The sequence below is a fragment of the Pinus tabuliformis genome, chromosome 3_2 (genome assembly GCF_031772625.1).
Source record: "Pinus tabuliformis cultivar Carrire ecotype Pingquan chromosome 3_2, CPIR1, whole genome shotgun sequence".
NCBI lineage: Eukaryota > Viridiplantae > Streptophyta > Pinopsida > Pinales > Pinaceae > Pinus > Pinus tabuliformis.
Genome location: NC_142302.1, coordinates 560,228,650 through 560,249,026, shown reverse-complemented (window position 1 = coordinate 560,249,026; position 20,377 = coordinate 560,228,650). Strand labels below are relative to the sequence as shown.

The following is a 20,377-nucleotide window of genomic DNA, read 5'->3' as shown; positions in this document are numbered from 1 at the left end:
TCAATTTCAACACGTTTGACCAAGTTTGACATTGCTAATCTAGGGTTTGCTGCTGCTGATATAAAATTACAAAAATCCGATTTTGTACTATTTCTCTCCGCTGAACTATTGAAGATAAAAGAAGATTTGATCAAAGGGTTTCCCCGTATTGGGGTTTGTCCCTGGCTAGTCGCCACATCTTGTGTCTCTTGTCTTGGCTTGTTTTCTATTGATCGTTTAATGCTCTATCTGCACTTTACTTATTGTACATGTGATTGCCAATCTGTAGCTAATACGAAGAAAAATAAGTAAACTGCTCTAAGCATAGAACATACCTTAATTTAACAGGATGTAATTTGGGAGTTTGCAAAAACCCTAACTTCCTCGGGTCATATATCCGAAAATATAGCGAGACAAGATTTGAAATTTGGATCTGAGGTTCAGACTGATTTCTTCTCAAATGGGTTTTGTTTTTAGCTTCTGAAACTTCGTAGCGAAAACATTATAGCAAAAATTCCACGATGACCTGTTTTAGATGAAATTCTAGAGCTTGCAAAAACCCTAACTTCCTCAGATGATATCTCCGCAAGTATAGCGAGACAAGATCTGAAATTCGAACCCGAGGTTCAGCGAGATTTCGTCTCAAATGGGTTTTGTTTAAACTTTTGAAACGTCGCAGAAAAAGGGTTATAGCGAAAATTCCATGATTACCTATTTGGAGCAGCGAAACCCTAGAATCCAAAGCTCTGATACCAAAACACTGCTTCTAGCACCCACCAATCAGCTCGCTGCCCTCTTCCTTGATCTTGATAGCCTCAAGTCAAGCCATGACCCACTTGCATAGGTCTGAACAATGAATAGACCTTCGACCTCCTCAAATAAGCGATTACGGGTACCCTACAAGTTTCGGCCTTAACCAGACCATATGACACTTGTTCATATGACATTTTGTTTTAATTAAACAATTTAATTAAAAGAGCAACAAGGCCATAACTATTTTGGAGATAAATCTCAACCTTTGATTTGTGAATACTCCATAGAATATACTATGGAGGTTAATTCCCTACCATCCACCTAATAATTATTGATAATTTAATTAAAATTCTAGAAGCCCTATTCCTAAGTAGACACACCTATCGATGTAAATGTTTCAATATATATATATATATATATAGAGAGAGAGAGAGAGAGAGAGAGAGAGAGATTATTTCTGATTTCTTAGTATGTTGCAGATATGTAATCTATTTAATTCTTAATATGGAGCTGATATGTGGCATTTTAAAAATAGTAAAAATAAAATATGATATGCACATTAAGTAATATATATATATAATTTCTTCAATGCTTAATTTGGAGTTGACATGTATCATTTAAAAAAAAATATTAATAACAAAAAAATCAATGTGTATATATATATAGAGAGAGAGATAGAGATGTTTTCCACATTTTAGTTTTAATTATACATTTTAAAAATATATTAATAACCATTTTTTTTAATGTGGACAATGTGACCATAAATAGAATAATTCAATGTCAATGTTGAATGAAATATTTTAGTGTCAATTATGTATATAATATATAAAACAATTGAAAATAAAATTTATTTTATGGTTAAAACATTTTATTGGTTTGTTGCTCAAAAGGAGAGGTGTAATTAATTTAAAAATATATCAATAACCATAAAATATTTAATGTGGACAATATGGCATTAAATAAAATAATTCAATTCTCATGTTGAGTAAAATATTTCAATGTCAACTATGTGTATGACATTTGATCCCTCTTGGCCCATGATAGATGGGTTTAAGATGGAGCTATGCTAGTTATTGCTAAATGAGAGCATAAATGAAAGCATGTGAATGTGCACAAATTTATGAGTTATTGTACAATGTAGATCAAGGAGGCAGGAAACTTAAAATTTCAATAGATCTTCATAGACAAGTACCAGGGCTAGAAACCCTAAAGTATTTAGTTGAGTTCAACAGACTTTTGTTTCAAAGGGAGGCCAAACTTGGACTCTACAAGAGGTTTATGTTGAAATTTGTAACTAGGTTTGGTCTTCATAATATTTTATGTACACTGATTTTATGTATTTGATGTAAAGAGAAAAGAAAATTATTATTATTATTTTATAGCATGGGTTTCATGCTCAAGGTCAATTTATTTATAGGTCAAAGCACCCATTGTGTGCTTCTAGGATTTGTCATAGAGTCAAAGAGTCAAAAGAGTCATTGTAATATGTAATAGACCCTATTGGGCATCTTGTATCAAGTCAAAAGAATTTATTGTGAGTCAAAAGTGTCAAAAGTCTCCCTCCAAGACCAAGTCGGCCTACAAGAGAAGAAGTCGGCCTATAGAAGACAAGTCAGTCCCATCTAGGGCTATTTGTCCTCCTTAGAAGCCTATATATACAAGGCACTCAACCTCATTTGAGGAATCATTAGGAAGTTCGATAGAAGCAAAAAAAAAGAGCGAAGAACAAGAGAACACAAGGAGATAACAAGAAGAACCAAAAATATGAAATTTCTCTATCATTCTCTCTCACATGTGCGATGAACTAGGGCATCAATTTGTTGCAACAAAACCGAAATTGCAGTCCTCATAAAAGGTTGAAGTCTGGGCTCAAAAGGATCAAGTTTGGAAGCCAAGTTACCAAGGAAGAAGAAGCTCTCTAAGCGAAGGAAGGAGACTTGCCTTACCATATTTCACCCACACATGTGAATTAGGGTTTCTGTAGAAGGGCCGAAATCTACAGTCAAGAAGTTGCAGGTCCGAACTTGTGATCAAGAGTGAAGTTGCAACAATTTTTGAACAATTTGACTTGGGTTGACTTTTTAAAATAAAAAGTTCACCGAGAGAAGGTTGACTTAGTCTTGGAGGGGTCTTTGTCTTGGGTCGAAAGGTCTTGGAATTTGTCATTTGAAGAGTCTATAAGAAGAGAAGAATTTCTTGTGGGTTTTGTCGAAGAATGTAACTAGTGTTGGCCTTCATAATTATATTTGAAATATATTTGTCAAAAGAAAGAAGAAGAAATTTTATTATTAAATAATTTGACTTATTAAAGCATGGGTTTCATGCTTGGGTGAATTGTTTTTAGGTCAAAGTCTCCATTGAAGACTTCTAGGGTTTATGTTAAGTGTCCTTGTCCATGTCACAATGTAAAGAACCTTTCTTGGGAATTATCTATCAAGAAAGAAAATTATTTCAATGTAAATTAGGTCAATTAGGCCTCCTCCACCAAGTCGACCTCATAAGAAAAATTCGATCACCTGAGGTGGCTATATTATTATTATTATTATTATCTAATTTTAAGGTCACGACCAAGCCATACACCAAATTGGTGTATGATACCCCCTTGTGTGTGGGACAAGGAACCCACCTTCGCGTAGCGATTTAACTGCTAAGTCTATGAAGGCATACATACTCTACCCCCCTCTGGTTTTGAACCTGTGACCTCTTACAAGGAAACACGTGCTCTTAATCATTAGGCCCACTCAAGCTCGACTCATTTGGAGGACATCTCACACAAGTTCAAATTGAAGTAGCTAGGAAGCATAAAAGGTGCAAAGTTCAAGAAGGAAGTTGGAATCGAAGTTTTTGGGTCTCTCTCTCTCTCTCTCTCTCTCTCTCTCTCTCTCTCTCGTGTGCAATGAAATTCTGAAGCTACATCAAGGTCGAAGCTGAGAAGTTGCTGCATCAAGGGAAAAGCTATGAAGCTGTGAAGTTGCTGCATCAAGATTGAAGTTGCATCAAGGTCGAAGTTGTGAAGTTGTTAGGCTGAAGCTATTGAAATTGCTAGATCAAAACTGCAGTCCTGAAACTAGGTTGAAGTTTTGTCATTGAGAAGCCGAAATTTCTAGATTGTTGTTGGGTTGAAGCTGCTGGATAAGAAGTGAGTACTAAATCATCTTGGAAGGCTGTCTTGGTGGAGGAGGAAGGTCTATTGGTCTAGGGTCTTGGTTTGTCTCATTTGAATTACTAAAGGAAGAGTTCTTGACTGGGTTTTCCCCTATATAGGGGTTTTGACTTGACTGTGCACCTACATCTGGTGTCCTTGATCTTCGTGTTTTGGTTTTGGTAATTGCTTGATGAACTAAGATAAAAAGAAGAACATTAGAAAAACAATAATAACTCAAAGAAATCACAAGTAATTATCAACAAGAGGAAATCTTTTTGCCTTTTCGATTTTCCAACAGGTTTTCCTCTCTAGGAGAGGTTTTGGCTCTAGCTAGCAGCCTATATATTGTGTCCATTTGTGTTATTGATCTTCATAATTTGGTAGCTCTTTGATGATAAGAACACTATAATAATAAAAAACAAAGAAGTTAATTATGTTGAAGAATCTAGGGCATCATAGTTAAGGTAGGATTCTTCTAGAAACGATAAAAATTTGTGAAGCACTTTTACTTTTTCTTGTTAGCTTGATCTTCTTCTTATTATTAGTGTATGCTCTTTTACTTCATCAAACTGTTATCAAAATACAAAAGACAAGAACACAAGATGTTGGCTCTCTGCCAGGGAAAAACCTCTCTCTTAGAGAGGAAAACCCTTCTTCAAATTTCTCTTATTGAAGCGTCTATTGATAAATGCCAAACCCTAGACCCTTGACAAGAATATCCTCCAAGCATAAGTCAAGTCTTTGTCCTTCTTCCAACACTTCGTCCTCCTTCCTCTAGCACTTCGTCCTTCTTCCGACAACTGATAGTAGTCCTTGTTATGCTTCTTCTATAAGAGATATTCCTCTTTGATCCTTGGTAGATTCCTTCACATATGAAGAGTACTTTATCCCTCCTCCAACCGAGCTCTTTCTTGAGATATAGTTGCAGGTCTGATATGACAATAGTGTATCACTGTTTCTTCGCATGTGTGAGGGGATTCCTTCAAAAACCTTATGTGTAAGTCCTCTTTCCTTCTTCACTTGAGTGAGCTTCTTCTTCGCTTGAGTGAGAGGCCTTATAGGCCTACTTTTCTAGCCCAAACAATGAGATAAGTATGACTGTGGTGGAGGGCTGCTATGACAGTAGAGAGACCCTCTTTTCCTTTGCACGTGTGACTGCAGTTGACCTTAGAACAATCCTCTAAGGCTCGATGTTCTTCCTTCCTTCTTCGCTGCACTAGAGGCTCCTTTCTTCATCCTTTTCTCACCCTTAACTTGTCCCTTTACTTCGCTGATTTCAGGGGTAGATTCCGTTGTCATTTGAAGAGCGGACAACCTCTTATATATAGAGGTCTGGCCCTTCTTTAGGCTGACTTGAGGCCTACTTGTAGAGATGAGGACGACTTGTCATATATAATTCAGATAGCTTTTTTTAGTGATGTCGTTGCATGGAGGAGACTTGTGACTTTGCTTGGAGGTGTTTCTTCAACTGATACATAAATATACATGGTGTAACATGCCCTTAAGGGTCTTCAACATATCTTTTTGACTCTTTGACTTCCCTATAACACTTTGACATGTGCTAGACCTATGCAATGAGCAAGAAACTCATTGATAACAAAAATAATATTTCTTTTCTTTTATAAATACAAAGATCAAAATTACATTTATGAAGACCGAACCTAGTTACATTTTCTTCAACACTCCCTCTTAACTAGCGAGGTATTCATAAATCACTATAAGGTGTTTGGCCATTTTCAATCTGAAGAATTCACATAAGAGAAACCATATTGGCAATCCATCTATTATAGTATCATAGTAACCAACATTGTTTCCAAACAAGGCCTTGACTGATAGATCTATCTCATATTAGATCATAGCACAATGATAGCGAGACCAATGATTGTAGACACCTTCATCATTGTCTCTCAAGGTACATACCCATCTGGGTATTCACTGAGTATGACCTTCTAGGACTATTTTCATCTTGGGTTCCCAACCCTCAAAGAATATCTGTCCTCTTTCATACTCTTATCTTGGATGCCCTACACATCCTCAAAGAGCATCAGATGCCAGATGATTACCCAATCCTCCATTCTCTCTTCCAAAGTGAAGACAAGAATGTTGTGTCTATCTCTCCCTGTTATCTAGGGAAGATATACCCAAACTCCCTCTGACTAGGAACTTGCCCAAGCTCCTTTGTAATCGGGAACTTGTTAGAACTCCCTCTTAGCTAGGGATTCTTCCATACATTAGCAACTTCTTCTTTGTAGGTTCTTCAGCTGCTCGATCACTTTCTTTCCTTGATGTCATGAAACTTTTGTTGAAATTCTTCTTTGTAGGGCATCACCCATCAATCACTTTCCTTCTTCGTCATGTCATTCCTTCCTTCGTGGAAAGTGTCCTTCTTGATACATGTCAAGATCTTTTGTCATATAGCTACTCCTTTGTCATCATGCTTCGTTTCCGGAATATTCATCATTTGAGTGCTTAGTTGTGCTTGCACTTTCAATACTTCGTTCTAGTAGCCCTTCGTAACTTCATCCCTGATATTACTTCAAAATTTAAATAGTATTTTGCTGGATGGCTTTTCATCATGACATCTTGTTGACTTGAATCAGTATCTTGTATCTTCATATCTCCAAGGCTTTTCTAAGTGTAAAGGGTCCTTTGATCTTTTTCTTCCTCTGTCAGAGTTCTCGTGCCTTCTTTCGAGAGATTACTTCAACGAATCTGTCAGATAATGATTCCTAGTGACTATGGTGTCTTGTCATCTTTGATCCCCTTCTTCATATGCTTCATTGTTTAGTCAATCACCTCATACACCTTATGAGGGCATGCCTTCGAGCATGTTATTAGTGAAAGAGATCTTCCTATTCTTGATCATGTTTTAGAGCCATCCCTCATGATCCAATAATACATACATACCTCATCTTTAATTCTTCTCTTGATCATCTCAGCTTCCTTTGTTAGTCCTTCTAGATTGAGATTGTCTCAATTTCTTTTGCTCTGCTTCATCTTTTCTTGCCTGCATATCATTATTTCTTGAGTCCCATGAATGGAACTCCTATTGAGACATCTGCTATTTTGAAAGTTATGAATCTTCTATTGAAGATTCTACTAGAGGGTCTTGGTGACCCTCATCCTGCAAATGTTTCTTCTTTGTTGATGATAGAGGCTTTCTAAGATTTGATCATGATCATTTCCTTTCATCATGGATGAGGTCATTCAATAGCTACATCCTTCCTACATAAATATCTTGAGCTATTTCTATATTATGCTCCTATATTCTAGAAGATGCCCTTTCTCTTAAACCATGCATTCTATCCTATTTCTACATGCTCCTATGATACCCAAAACTTTGAAAGAAGACTTATGTAAAGAAGTTGACTTAGTCATAGTAGAGATCTAGAGGGTCCTCCTTCTTCTGCTTCTTTTCTTCTTCTTTCACTTCTTCGGTGATGTGAGCTTCTTCTCTTTTCCTCTTGTTTTTGTCCTTCTTAAACTTGGGACAATCCCTTTTGTAGTGTCCATATTCTTGACAGCCAAAGCATTGGACTTTTGACATCTCTGTTGCTTGTTCTTCATGGACCACACTTGCCAAAATTTCCCTTTCTTTTGGCCATTGTAGCAAATGCTTGCTCCTTTGATCCTATATCATCTTTGGCTTTGAGTCTAGTCTCTTCAATTTTACATAGAGACCAAAGTTCACTTAGTGGGGTAGCTTCCCTCTTGGCATATATAGTATATACTTGATGTGAAGTTGCCCCAATCCTTAGGTAGAGCATTGAGTACTATAGTTTTCATTTCTCTATCAGACATGACTTCTCCTAGCTCTTGTAGTTGATCTCTCATCTCAGAGATTGTCATAAAGTAGGGAGTATTCCTTCCTTGGATATCTTCATTTTGTACAATTCATTGCGTAGTGATATCACTTCTCCCGCTGTGCTAAACAAGAATAGCTCTATCAACTTATCATAGATTTCTTTTGATGTTTCAACTTTCAAGTTTGGAGACATAAGGAATGAGAGAGTCCTTGATGGATTCTATTAGAATCCTTTGAGCTATTGTCTCATCCTTATTGTACTTTGCTAAGGCTTGAGTTTGTTCCTTAGCAGGGACAGTGATACTTCCTTTGATATGATCTAGAAGTTCATTCTCTTTGAGAAGTAAATCAGTCCTCTTTTTCCATGCAAGGAAATTAGCGGTCCCAACCAATTTGTTGCTTTCCTTGCAAAAAGACATTGTGATATGATCAGAAGAGGACATACAAATACTTACTTGATAGTGTTGGTGATGTAGAAGTCTTGCTTCCTTCTTGAAGATTTGATGATTTGTCTTCTTGGATCTTGATAATCTTCAAAATTGCCTTCTTCAAAGAGATTGCTTGATGATGAAGACTTCTTGGAGTGTGAAGCTTGACTTGGAGTGCTTTTCTTTTGAAGATGATGTAGCTTGATGTAGGTTCTTCTTTGAATGGATCTTCTTGTAGGTGCCTTTGTATGAAAGGCTTTTCTTCTTTCTTTGTAGTCTTCCTTGATGGATAGTAGATGGTAGACCTCCTTGTCCTTGATGGATTTGAAACCCTTAGCTTGATGCTTCAACCTTGTATGTGTTCTTGAGATGCCCTTCCTTGATGTGTCACCTTAGCTCTGATACCATGTTGAATAATCTAGGGCATCATAGTTAAGATATGATTCTTCTAGCAATGATAACAATTTGTGAAGCACTTTTACTTTTTCTTGTTAGCTTGATCTTCTTCTTCTTACTAGTGTATGTTTTTTTACTTCATAAAACTGCTATCAAAATACAAAAAGACAAGAACACAAGATGTTGGCTCTCTGCCAGGGAAAAACCTCTCTCTCTTAGAGAGGAAAACCCTACTTCAAATTTCTCTTATTGAAGCTTCTATTTATAAATGCCAAACCCTAGACCCTTGACAAGCATATCCTCCAAGCACAAGACAAGTCTTTGTCCTTCTTCTTCCAGCACTTCGTCCTCCTTCCTCCTGTTGAAGAAAGTGTTACTAGGTTAGGTCTTCATAAATGTACTTTTGATATTTTTCTTTATTCAAGAAAAGAAATATTGTTAGATCCGAGACTTTTGTGCTCCATATTGTAGATAAATGTCTTTCGGAATAATCACATCATTAGGATTTGGCCGACGTTTCGAACCAACCAATGTGGTTCATCCTTAGGATGAACCACATTGGTTGGTTCGAAAAGTCGGCCAAATCCTAATGAAAAGAAATATTATTTTTGTTATATTTATCAATAAGTTTCTTCCTCATTGAAGTAGGTCAAGCACATATTTAAGTGCTTCTAGGAAGTCAAAGAGTCAATGTATTTATTGACGACCCTTAAGGGCATGTTACATTATGTATAAACCAGTGAAACATGAATCTTTGATCACTCGTGATTAATCACGAGTCAAACTCTGCTCTTCCCTCAAAAGATTTGATTCAACTTTGGGCGAGTCAAACTCACGTTGACCAAGTTTGACTCTTGGTCAATGCGAGTTTGACTTGTGATTCAACGATTAATTGTGATTTAGGCCACGAGGTGATTTTCAGCCCTCAACTCGGCGAGCAGGAGTTTTAAATTTTAGGGTTCTTGCATTTTTCGTTGCGTGGTTTAGTTAGGTTACATTGATCCTTAACTGTCTTCTCATTGCTCAAGTCTGCAACTCATATGGCGAGAGGTAATATAGGCATGGTTTCAACTTCAGTTTACTCCACATAATAGAGTCATAGTGTAATAGAGAATTAGTGTGCAGTGTGCTCCAGTGTAGCTTTAGCGTGTGCTTTATCAGAGATTCCAGTAGCAAACCATTATCTTATCATTTAAGCAGCAATCAAGAGATTTTAGTCACTGCTTTTTCACTGATTAGTATGCAGTATTTTATAAACTTTTAGAAGCAGATGCTTCTTGTTTTTTTGTAGTCACTGGTTAGGAGTTAGGACTTAGTACTTTGGATCATGTTGGCTATGTGGGGCCTGACCCAGGTTCAACAGTGAGTTTAGCCAAGCAAATCCCGGTACTACTGGCCCTTTCAGCAACAGTCCGCGGAGTGCGGACTGAGGTCTCACCCGAAGTAGTATGGGAGGGTGCTGGAACCAGGTTTTCGCACCCTAGGGATGTCTTGATGAGGGTTCTGGAAGTGCGCGATCCTAACCCGCGCACTGCGCTGCCCCACGCAGCTTTCTATCCTTCACAACCCGTGCGCACCTTTGTGAATCCCGATCCTGATCTTTACTGTGCTAATATATTAGTGCTTTAACTTAGATTGTGTGAGCCCAATGTTCTTATTACTTATTTACTTTCAGATAAGTGTGCGTAACCAAAAAACATATAAATGCATAAAGATAAACAACACATAGAAATCCAGATCTACAAACAGATGCACAATATTCTGAATCAACTTAGCTTTATTAATGATCCTTTTCAAGTTCAGTTCAATACAGACCTGACTCCACCCTGCACACTCAGTTGCAGGGGTCCGCGCACTTAGCTACGGACTCTACTAGGCCTCTGCGCACTCAACTGTAGAGCCTCTACCTACTACTATGACCCAGTACCTTCAGATCCGCTTCTATCCTCTAACCATGCCTTCACATCTATCTATTACTTCCCTTTTCACAAACTATCTTTACACTTAGAACCTCGCTCTATTTATACCATCCCATGGTCCACGGACCATGGGTAGGGCAACACAACTTACATTAAATTACATTATTTTAGGGCGGACAACCCTATGACTCATCCTAGACTTTCACGCTTTGCGCCCGCATTTCGCAGAGTCTTTACATTACATTGACCAAAACTTGGGCTTTAGGCCCCAAAAACATGCTATGGGGGGATCCGCTGCTCAACACAGTCACTACTTTTTTAATGATTAGTATGCAGTATTTTATAAACTTTTAGAAGCAGATGCTTCTTGAATTTTTGTAGTCACTGGTTAGGAGTTAGGACTTAGTACTTTGGATCATGTTTGGACTCATAACATATATGAGATACTTATTCATTCATGATATTTTGGATATCTATTCATATTATGTATTGTTTGGACATGGCTTTATTGAATATCAATGAAAATGTTTTCTTTTAATTCAATACATGTGTATATCTTTATTTATTGAATTCACTGATTTTTTCCTAATTTTTTCCCGATTTTTCCTCGATCCGATTAAAATTCTTCGATCTTTTGCCTCGCCGATTTTTTGCCAATTCCGAGTCTGGTAACATTGTTATAAACTTGTAAAGAGTCAAAGGAAATATCTCCAAGCAAAGTCAAGTCCTCTCCATGCAACGACATCCTCCTAGCAGCGAAAATGATGAAGAAACACCAAGTCGGTCTACAGTCAACAAGTCGGCCTAAAGGAGGGACAGTCCTCTATATATACTATATAGAGGCTGTCCACTCCCTCATAACAACCAATACTCACCTCTGAAATCAGCGAGCAAGAGAAGTCAAGGAAAAGTGAAGAAGGACAAAGTTTAAGGGGTCTCCAAGTGCAGCGAAGAAAGAAGGAAGAAAAGCGAAGTTTTGGGACTGTTTCTAGGGAAAAGTACAGTCACATGTGTGAGAAAAAGGAGGGCAGTCTGCGGTTATATCAGCAGCAAAATCACAGTCATATATTCATCTTGGTTTGGGCTTGAAACTTAGGCCTACAAGGCCTCCCACTAGAGCGAAGAAGAGACTCTCTCATACGAAGGAGAAAGGAACCAAATACACTACTAAACCTCCCACACGTGCGAGAATTTAGGGCTGCAGAACTGTCATATCAAGTCTGTACCTACACATTGAAAAAGGAGCTCGGTTGGTCAAGAAGAAGGAAGAAATCATCATTAGTGAAGGGCTTCACTAGAGACCAAGGATAAGTGTCTCTTCTAGGGCAAGTACAACAAGGACTACCAACAATTGTAAGAAGAGCAAAGTGCCAAAAGAAGGAGAACGAAGTGCTGGAAGGAGGACTAAGTGCCGGGGAACAAAGTGCAGGAAGGAGGAAGGACTTGACTTGTGCTTGGAGGATATTCTAGTCAAGGGTATAGGGTTTGGCATTGATCAATAAGAAGCTTCAATAAGAGAAATTTACGAAAGGGTTTTCCTCTCTAAGAGAGAGAGGTTTTGGCCCTGGAAGAGAGCCAATATCTTGTGTTCTTGTTTCTTATGTTTTGGTAGTAGTTTGATAAAGTAAACACACACACTAATAATAAGAAGAAGATCAAGCTAAGATAAATTGTAAAAGTACTTCACAAATTGTTATCAAGTTTAGAAAAATCCTATTATACATAACTTCCCTTGATTGTTCAACACCTTCGGCACTTTGTCCTTCTTCCGACAACTGATAGTATTCCTTGTTATGCTTCTTCTATAAGAGATATTCCTCTTAGATTCTTGGTAGATTCCTTCACATATGAAGAGTACTTTATCCCTCCTCCAACTGAGCTCTTTCTTGAGATATAGTTGCAGGTCTGATATGACAGCAGTGTATCACTGTTTCTTCGCACGTGTGAGGGGATTCCTTCAAAAACCTTATGTGTAAGTCCTCTTTCCTTCTTCGCTTGAGTGAGAGGCCTTATAGGCCTACTTTTCTAGCCCAAACAATGAGATAAGTATGACTATGGTGGAGGGCTGCTATGACAGCAGAGAGACCCTCTTTTCCTTTGCATGTGTGACTGCAGTTGACCTTAGAACAGTCCTCTAAGGCTCGATGTTCTTCCTTCCTTCTTTGCTGCACTAGAGGCTCCTTTCTTCGTCCCTTTCTCACCCTTAACTTGTCCCTTTACTTTGCTGATTTCAAAGGTAGATTGCGTTGTCATTGGAGGAGTGGACAGCCTCTTATATATAGAGGTCTGTCCCTTCTTTAGGCCGACTTGAGGCCAACTTGTAGAGATGAGGCCGACTTGTCATATATAATTCAGATAGCTTCTTTCAGTGATGTCATTGCATGGAGGAGACTTGTGACTTTGCTTGGAGGTATATCTTTGACTCTAATACATAAATATACATGGTGTAACATGCCCTTAAGGGTCTTCAACATATCTTTTTCACTCTTTGACTTCCCTATAGCACTTTGACATGTGCTAGACCTATGCAATGAGCAAGAAACTCATTAATTAAAAAAATAATATTTATTTTCTTTTATAAATACAAAGGTCAAAATTACATTTATGAAGACCGAACCTAGTTACATTTTCTTCAACAAATTATTAATACTACAAGTTGAAGTAAACAACATCACAAGCAGTTATCAAAGTAAAGAGAAATCACTTTAATCTAGCTGCCATAGATTTCTCAACAGTTTCCTCCTCCTTCAAGAGGCATTAATTTATAAGCATCCAATGTGGTTTAGGAGATCTCTATGGTTCATTGGTTCTTGATAATTATAATAAATTACATGAGATGAGGTCTTGTATATTGGGTTTCTACTGCTACACCAACATTGGAATACAATTTAGTTTATTCCCTTTGTAGTTACATTGGGAATGCTGTATGCACTTTCTTTATTTTATTATGCATTATTCATTATATAGCCAGCAATAACATTTACTCTTATATGGACATCTCCCTTACGCACAAAAGGAAAATGATTATCAGTAATTGTTTAACACCTAACTAGGTTTCTACTTCGTTTTGTGAACATTGAGGTAAAATTTGTTACATATTTCCTTCTCGATGTTGTATTTAGGTTGGGGAATATCTATGCAATCCCATCTTTATGATGCATTATTTCATCTTGAAACCCTTTGATTTATCTTGATTATCAATGGAAATTTTACATCTCTCGACTCACTCACTCCAACACATGTTTGCTTCACTAACGTATGCTTCAACTAGAAACATATCTCTAATTTTATTGTATTTTGAGGTTTTTGATATAACTTCACTTCTTTTTTCGCAGCGGATGCTTTTAACTTGGAAGACATGAATGACATTTCGGTATGATGACTCTGTAATGTACACAAATGTAACTTTCCCAAGTTTGTGTTAATATTTTTTTCTTCAATACAACGTAAGCTGTCTTTAGTACATCTATTTAATACTATGACAATGTTGGTGTTTCTCTCATCTTGTAGAAATCTGAAGCCACAGATGATGATGGAAGTGATGATGAAGGCATGCTATGTGAGTTTTATGGTTTTGTTCTTAGTTCAATGCTTTGCCATGATTTTTTGTGTGTTTGAAGAAATTGGTTTATGTGAGACATCAATGATGCTAATATATTGATTTTGAATGCATGCATGTATTAGACCTCCCCGATTTGGAAAAGGCAAGGGACAAGTGATTCTTAAAGAACTACAAAAGGGTAAGGGACTAGTGATTCTTAAAGAACCACAAAAAGGTAAGGATCTTTAAGATATTTTGGACGGAGTAAGCTATTGCCTCATTCTAATAGGTATATATTTTGCAATTACTGTTTGCAGGACTGAAGACCAGATAGTTTTCAAATTTGAAAAAAGAGAAAAGAAACAAATAGTTCACTCACATGCTGCTATATTTTAGACTTAGTTTGATAGGTCTGAATCTTACTTACGGTTTGTGGATAAGGTAAGAGTCTTGAATGTTGGGGATGATGATACTTTGTTGAGATTAAATTTTCTTTCATGAGGATACTGGACTTTTTTGGATTTATCCTTGAAGTTCTCTTCTTTGGATTTATCCTTTTTTTGGATTTGTGTAGATTATAACATAGAGGCAGAAGCTATATATATCATGTTTGGAACTTACATGCATAAACAAGTGTAATTTTCCCTTTGGTGTGTGATTTTGTCTATCTAGATTTATCGATTCTTTCGATTGTGATGCCATGTTTTTCCGCGTTAAACTTTTAAATGTTCCTTTTTTCTTCAAAAGAAACAATTGCAACTTTATATTTCAAATAGAAAAAGAAAATTACATTCTGGAAGCGCTTCTAAGCACATACACAAAAAAAGAGTCTGCCTTAACAGACCAAGAAAGGTCCCCTATTCACTAGCAGGGAGTATCAAACTTCTCAGAAATTACAAACAAAACCTATGCCTATTATAAGGCATTGGAAGTTGGAAATGGGAAAATAGCCAATAAAAGTAATCCATAATAGGCATTGGAATAATATCCCTGTCCACACTTGAAAGAGCATAAGAGGTACTGGAGGTACTTCGAATCATGTAAACCTGAGACATTTGGTACTCTTGTCCACTGCTTTCCTGGGCAAGGCAGCCAAAGCACATATCTCAGCCCAATTTTTTGAGCCTCTTTCTTGTCCTACTTTGATGGAATAACTGTTAACTTAAGTCACAAACAAAGCACCACCAGTACCACATAATCCAGGATTCCTTGGGTTGCTTCATCAAATTAACCGCATGTTGTTTTGTCAATCTCAATAGACCCTATCTGCTTGAGGGCTTCTGGCCTTTGGAATCATCTTGATGTCATCATAGACATATTTGATTTTATAATAAACTTCTAATGGGGAGAAGGATTTCCCTTCAAAATAAATTGCATTTCCTGTGATCTAAATACCCCAGGAAACCACGCACAGAAGCGCCTTATGGTCAGCTACAGATTAGAGATGGTCCATCCCACGGCCCCTTGCCTCCAGTTAAGCCAAGAATCTCTTTCCAATCTTCTTTAGGGAAAGGTAAGTCCATCAAAATATACTGAATAGTATCTTCACCATTCCTGGATAAAACACAGTAACAAGGCCCTTGCCATGACTTTTTTGGAGCACATCTCATGTTAAGACTTTATTGGATACAGCTAACTGGAAGAAGAGTCTAGATTTTAAAGTAGCTTTTAGTTTCTACAGTGGCTTCCACCACCAGCTGAGTTCACAATGATCACCTTCTAAGAACCTTGTTGTTTATATCCTCAACTACAGTGTACTTTCCATCCACAAGTTTCTAGACCAAACCAAACAATCATCTTTCATCTTCAAACAAATGAAACTACTCTACAGTTTGTGGATCTGCTGATCCAGGGGTCTATACCTACTGTAGCCCTCATTCCTTTACCAGCTTTCTAATACATCCAATTACCTAAAGAGGAAAAGATAATACTCAAGCTTTCCACATGATTGAAGCATTAGTTGGAGCTTTATATGTTAATGTAATCCAAACTTCAATAGTAGGAGGATCAATATATTTGGATTTCATTACCTTGCTTCCATAAGCCTTCATACCAGCCTCCATAGGCTGTTGGCCACTAGTGCTTTACCAAAATGTATATGTTTTCCAATTCCCACCCTCCAGGGGACTTTGGCTTTGCAATTCTTTGTCAGTTGAGTAAGAGAAATTCTTCCTTTTCCTCTTCTCCCTTCCACAAAAAGCTGAAGCATTTTTTTCCTGATCTTTTTTGGTATTCCAACTGATATGTAAGCCATGGAATGCCAACAAACTGATGTATACTCTTAAGCTTCATCTAATCAGTGTTAATCTTTGTCCTAAAGAGAGCCAGTGAGTACACCAGCCAGTTACTCTTTTGTCAATCTTCTTATATAACCAAACCCATTCCTGCAATCTAGAGTCATTGGGCTTAAGAGCAAAACCCAGATAATTATAAGCCATGGAATGACAGTAAAGTAGTGTAGCCTTTAAGATTCATTTAATCATTCTTAATCTTCTTCCTAAATAGAGCCAGCAAGTACAACATTCAGATATTCTTTTCTCAGTCTTCTTATATAACCAAATCCCATCCTGGAATCTATTGTCACTGGGCTTAAGAAGAAACCCCAAATGTTCCAGAACTTGAAAACAAAGCAGCTCTGTTGTTTATCTTTCCAACCTTGTCTCTGAACCATTAAAAGAAATGGATGAATTTTGTATATGAATGTCCATTCCAGATGCCATGACATACAATTCTAGAACTGCTTTTATCTCTTCAGCTTCTCTTATTTTGGTCAAATATTGCTTTGTTCCCCTCTTAATGTTCTGCTTTAATTTTTCTTTTGAATGATGAGTTTTCTAAGGAATCATGATTGAATTGGCCAAGCATGTACCAAGCAAATCACATCCTGTGAATACTATCATTACATGCTTGGAGTAATGTTATCTAAGAACTGGAAACAACTCAGAAACACAGAAAATGAAACACAAGAACACAAGAATCTCTCCTGCAATAAGACTCTTTGATTTTTTTTTTGTATTTTCATTTCTCACTAATGAAACAGAATTGATACAAGATGATACTTAAATCACTAATCAGTAAAAGTCACCTCTATTAGAAAAATATCTAGCAACAGTTACTAATATGAGATATATCATAAGTCTGGAAACATATCCTATGGTGGGAAAAGCCCTCTTGTTCTTCTTTCAGAAAAGAAAAAATCCTTAACAAATAAAACTTTACAGAACTCGAAAACACACTTTACCAAAATGAGCATAACTCTCTATCCACTGGGTGGTATTGACCGAAATTATAAATGCAGTTAGCTGACTCATAGAGCTTTCCAGTGAATGAAAAATTGCAGAAAACGGAGCTGTATTGTGCTCTTCGCATTCTCCTGTTTGGACTGCAGAAAACAGGGCTGTGGTAGTACTGAAATTTCAAATGAATTGCTGCATTTCATAACAATGAATTCCCTAAGGCACTTGAACTTGAATCTGTTTCTCAAAACAATTAAAAGCATTAATGTCGAACCAAATTAATTCATTAATCTCCAGCAGATAATGAATATTTTTTGTGAGTCCAAGTGCACGACAATATTTTGTGAACATGTCTTTTAGTAGAGCTTTGTTTAAGATATCTGCTATCTGGTTTTGTATTTCTACATACTACAACTTTATCTACTTCTGTTAAATAAGTCTTCTAATAATATGACTTTGGATCTCCATTTGTTTTGTCCTTTGCATGAAGTTTGTATTTTCTGATAACTGGATGAAACTAATGTTGTGACAAGAAACTGTTGTAGGATTTTCGTGCTTTTCATTTAGTAAATCCACAAATCTTCTCCGCCAAACTGTTTTCTTGCCTGCTTCTAGCTTTATTCTCTGTTTCTGTATATGAAAGAGCAACTGACTGTTGTTTCTTACTGCGATGCAAAACAACCATTGTGCCAATGTTGTTGTTGTTTTTTTGTTGTTTTGTTCTTTTTTTAAATGTCTAGAGGAATCGGGAACTGGGCCAATCTCGTACTTGAGTGACATGGGTCGATTCTGACCGCTACCACTATAACCATAGGTGAACCATGCTACCCCCAATACACAACATGGTTAAACAACTAGGCATTTGAACATGAGACCTTTGTACTCAGATTTACTTTATTTTCACGAGCTTGCCAAGTGAGCTCTTTGTGGTGGCTAACTCTTGAGCCAATGTTAAAACAATATCCATATGGGGATTTTTTGTCATCACTACGACCTGCCCAATTGCTGTTAATCAAGGTTTCCAGAGCATGGAGGGGAGTGGGAGTGCTAGGGTTCCATTTACCAAAAACCTTTGGGGTAGAGTATTTTTCATATATATATATATATATATATATATAGTATTGTATTTATACTAAAAAAAGATGCAGAATGAAAAAATAGTTGCACAGTATATGAAAACATGCATATTTGTGCTACTTGTAGATGAATACTACATTATTTTGATGTTAGAAATGCTATCCATAGCACATTAATGATTATATTGAAACTTTGAAAGAAAGCATTATGAATAAATGAGCAAGAACATTTAAATGGAAAACATAAATGACAAGCAATGTTCCACCATCACTTATATTGGGATCATCATCATTAGTATCATCTTTCATGATTTGCCTTTTGTCTAGCGTTTGACTCAACCCTGATCCTCTAGCAATTGTTACCCACCCAAGTGTAATATCTATGATGATCCACAGATAGCTATGCCCTAGAGCTCTCTATATATGTTTGGTTAACGCTTTCTTCCATCAAGAATACTTCTGGAAGGAAGTTGGGTCATTACACTAATCACGTTCTTTCATTTAATGTTTTAGGCATTCTAACATGAATCACATGTTAAGGTGGATGGTTGTCCACTCTTGATTGTATCCTTGTTCCCATGCTTCACTTTGGGAGGTTATCCCCTTGCCCCTAGTCTAGTGTGACCTTCCCGAGGTTTTTTCTTACCATTGTCTAGGATGGGCACAAATAAGAGGCACTTATTGATATAGCATGCCCAAGGTAATCCATACTTATCACTTTTTGTAAGTCCCTTGCATTCACTTCCATTATTTTGGTTGATTGCTAAGTTGCATTAAATGTGGAAACATTTGAAAGTTTCTAAATTGGGTATGGATGGAAACATGGAAATGTCTAAAAGTTCCAAAGCAGGCACAATTCGAAACCTGACCCTCCGAAAATGGAACCATTGGGCGAAACACCATATATATATATATATAACTATTTTACTAATATGTTCATAAGACATTATCGGGCAAAAAATCCTATATATATATAACTATTTTACAAATATGTTAATAAGACATTATCTTGCAAGAGAAAAAAGAACGAGACAGAAGGAAAACCAAGTTTATATTAACTCTCATAGATGATTATATGACACAAAATCCAAAAATCAGATTGTACATCCAAGATTCCAAAATCAACCTTTATACATGAGGCTATACGTGCTAAAAATGAAATAAAACATGAGCTAAAGACATTTGTAATTAAAGCTAATTAAAATGATAAATTTAGTGTTTTTGGGCCATGGAAGGGCCCCAACCCTTCTTGGCCGCTTGGGTGCAAGTGCGCAAGTCATCAAGCACCTTGAAACATCACGAAAATGAACCCAAATGCCATAGGAAAATACTGTATGATGTTCCAAATCATGAAATGTTGTAGGGTATGGTTGGTGGAGTTTTAGGTCCATTTTGGCATTTTAGGACGTTTCAAGTACTTGTACGGTCGCTAGGTAGGTATTTCCTGCAACATAGGTTGATTGTCATTTGTCATAAGTACTAATACTTTTATCCTCATCTTTGAGTGAGGGCATGGAAGCTTTCCCTTGAGAGGTTGATGCAGCAAAAAGAAAGATAAATACATATATAGCCACAAATAAAAGAACATGTAAAATGCAAAAGATAGTTGGGACAACAAAAAGTGTGTGAAAACATCTTAGCTTGAGATTTACCCTGCTTATTAGCCAATACCTAGTTCTTCGCATAGCACATGCTACGAAATAAAAGGAACTTATGAAATGTCCCAACCTTGATGAGCAATAATTTGATACATTTTTAAGGGGTATTTGAAATCATCAAGGAAGTTGGTTACCCAAATATGTAAGAAAGAAAAAGATGTATCAGAGGGGTGGTGATAATAGGATGAGGGAATGGGTAACTCAGGGCCTCCCATAATTTCTTCCTCTTCACATCATTATAACAAGATGTTGGCCTCATTCATCTAGTACTTAGGCAACATCGTCTTCCTTGAAGTCTTTCCCATTCCATATCTAGCTTTACCACATGCTCATGTGGATTGATATGTCTTCTTAGGAACTATCCTTCCCCTTAGGTTTGCAAGCATCTAATAGGCTATTGAATAACCATCTCAAACATAGGTGTGGTAACTTGTTTACAAA

The 20,377-nt window shown here is 36.9% G+C and overlaps 1 protein-coding gene across 4 annotated transcripts in view; it reads left to right on the top strand.

The window, feature by feature from the left end:
- Positions 1–14,662, top strand: part of LOC149181750 (HSP20-like chaperones superfamily protein) — a 169,270-nt gene extending 154,608 nt beyond the window's left edge. For 2 of the 4 annotated variants that reach the window (XM_089416692.1, XM_089416691.1), the window contains exons 4-7: positions 13,761–13,798; positions 13,936–13,984; positions 14,110–14,165; positions 14,284–14,662. In XM_089416692.1, coding sequence (XP_089272818.1) covers positions 13,761–13,798; positions 13,936–13,984; positions 14,110–14,144 — 122 coding nt within the window. In that variant the 3' untranslated portion in view covers positions 14,145–14,165; positions 14,284–14,662. Of the gene's footprint in view, positions 1–13,760; positions 13,827–13,935; positions 13,985–14,109; positions 14,166–14,283 lie in introns of all 4 variants that reach the window. The other 2 variants (XR_016257034.1, XR_016257033.1) reach the window with 2 other exon arrangements.
- Positions 14,663–20,377: the final 5,715 nt, after the last annotated feature.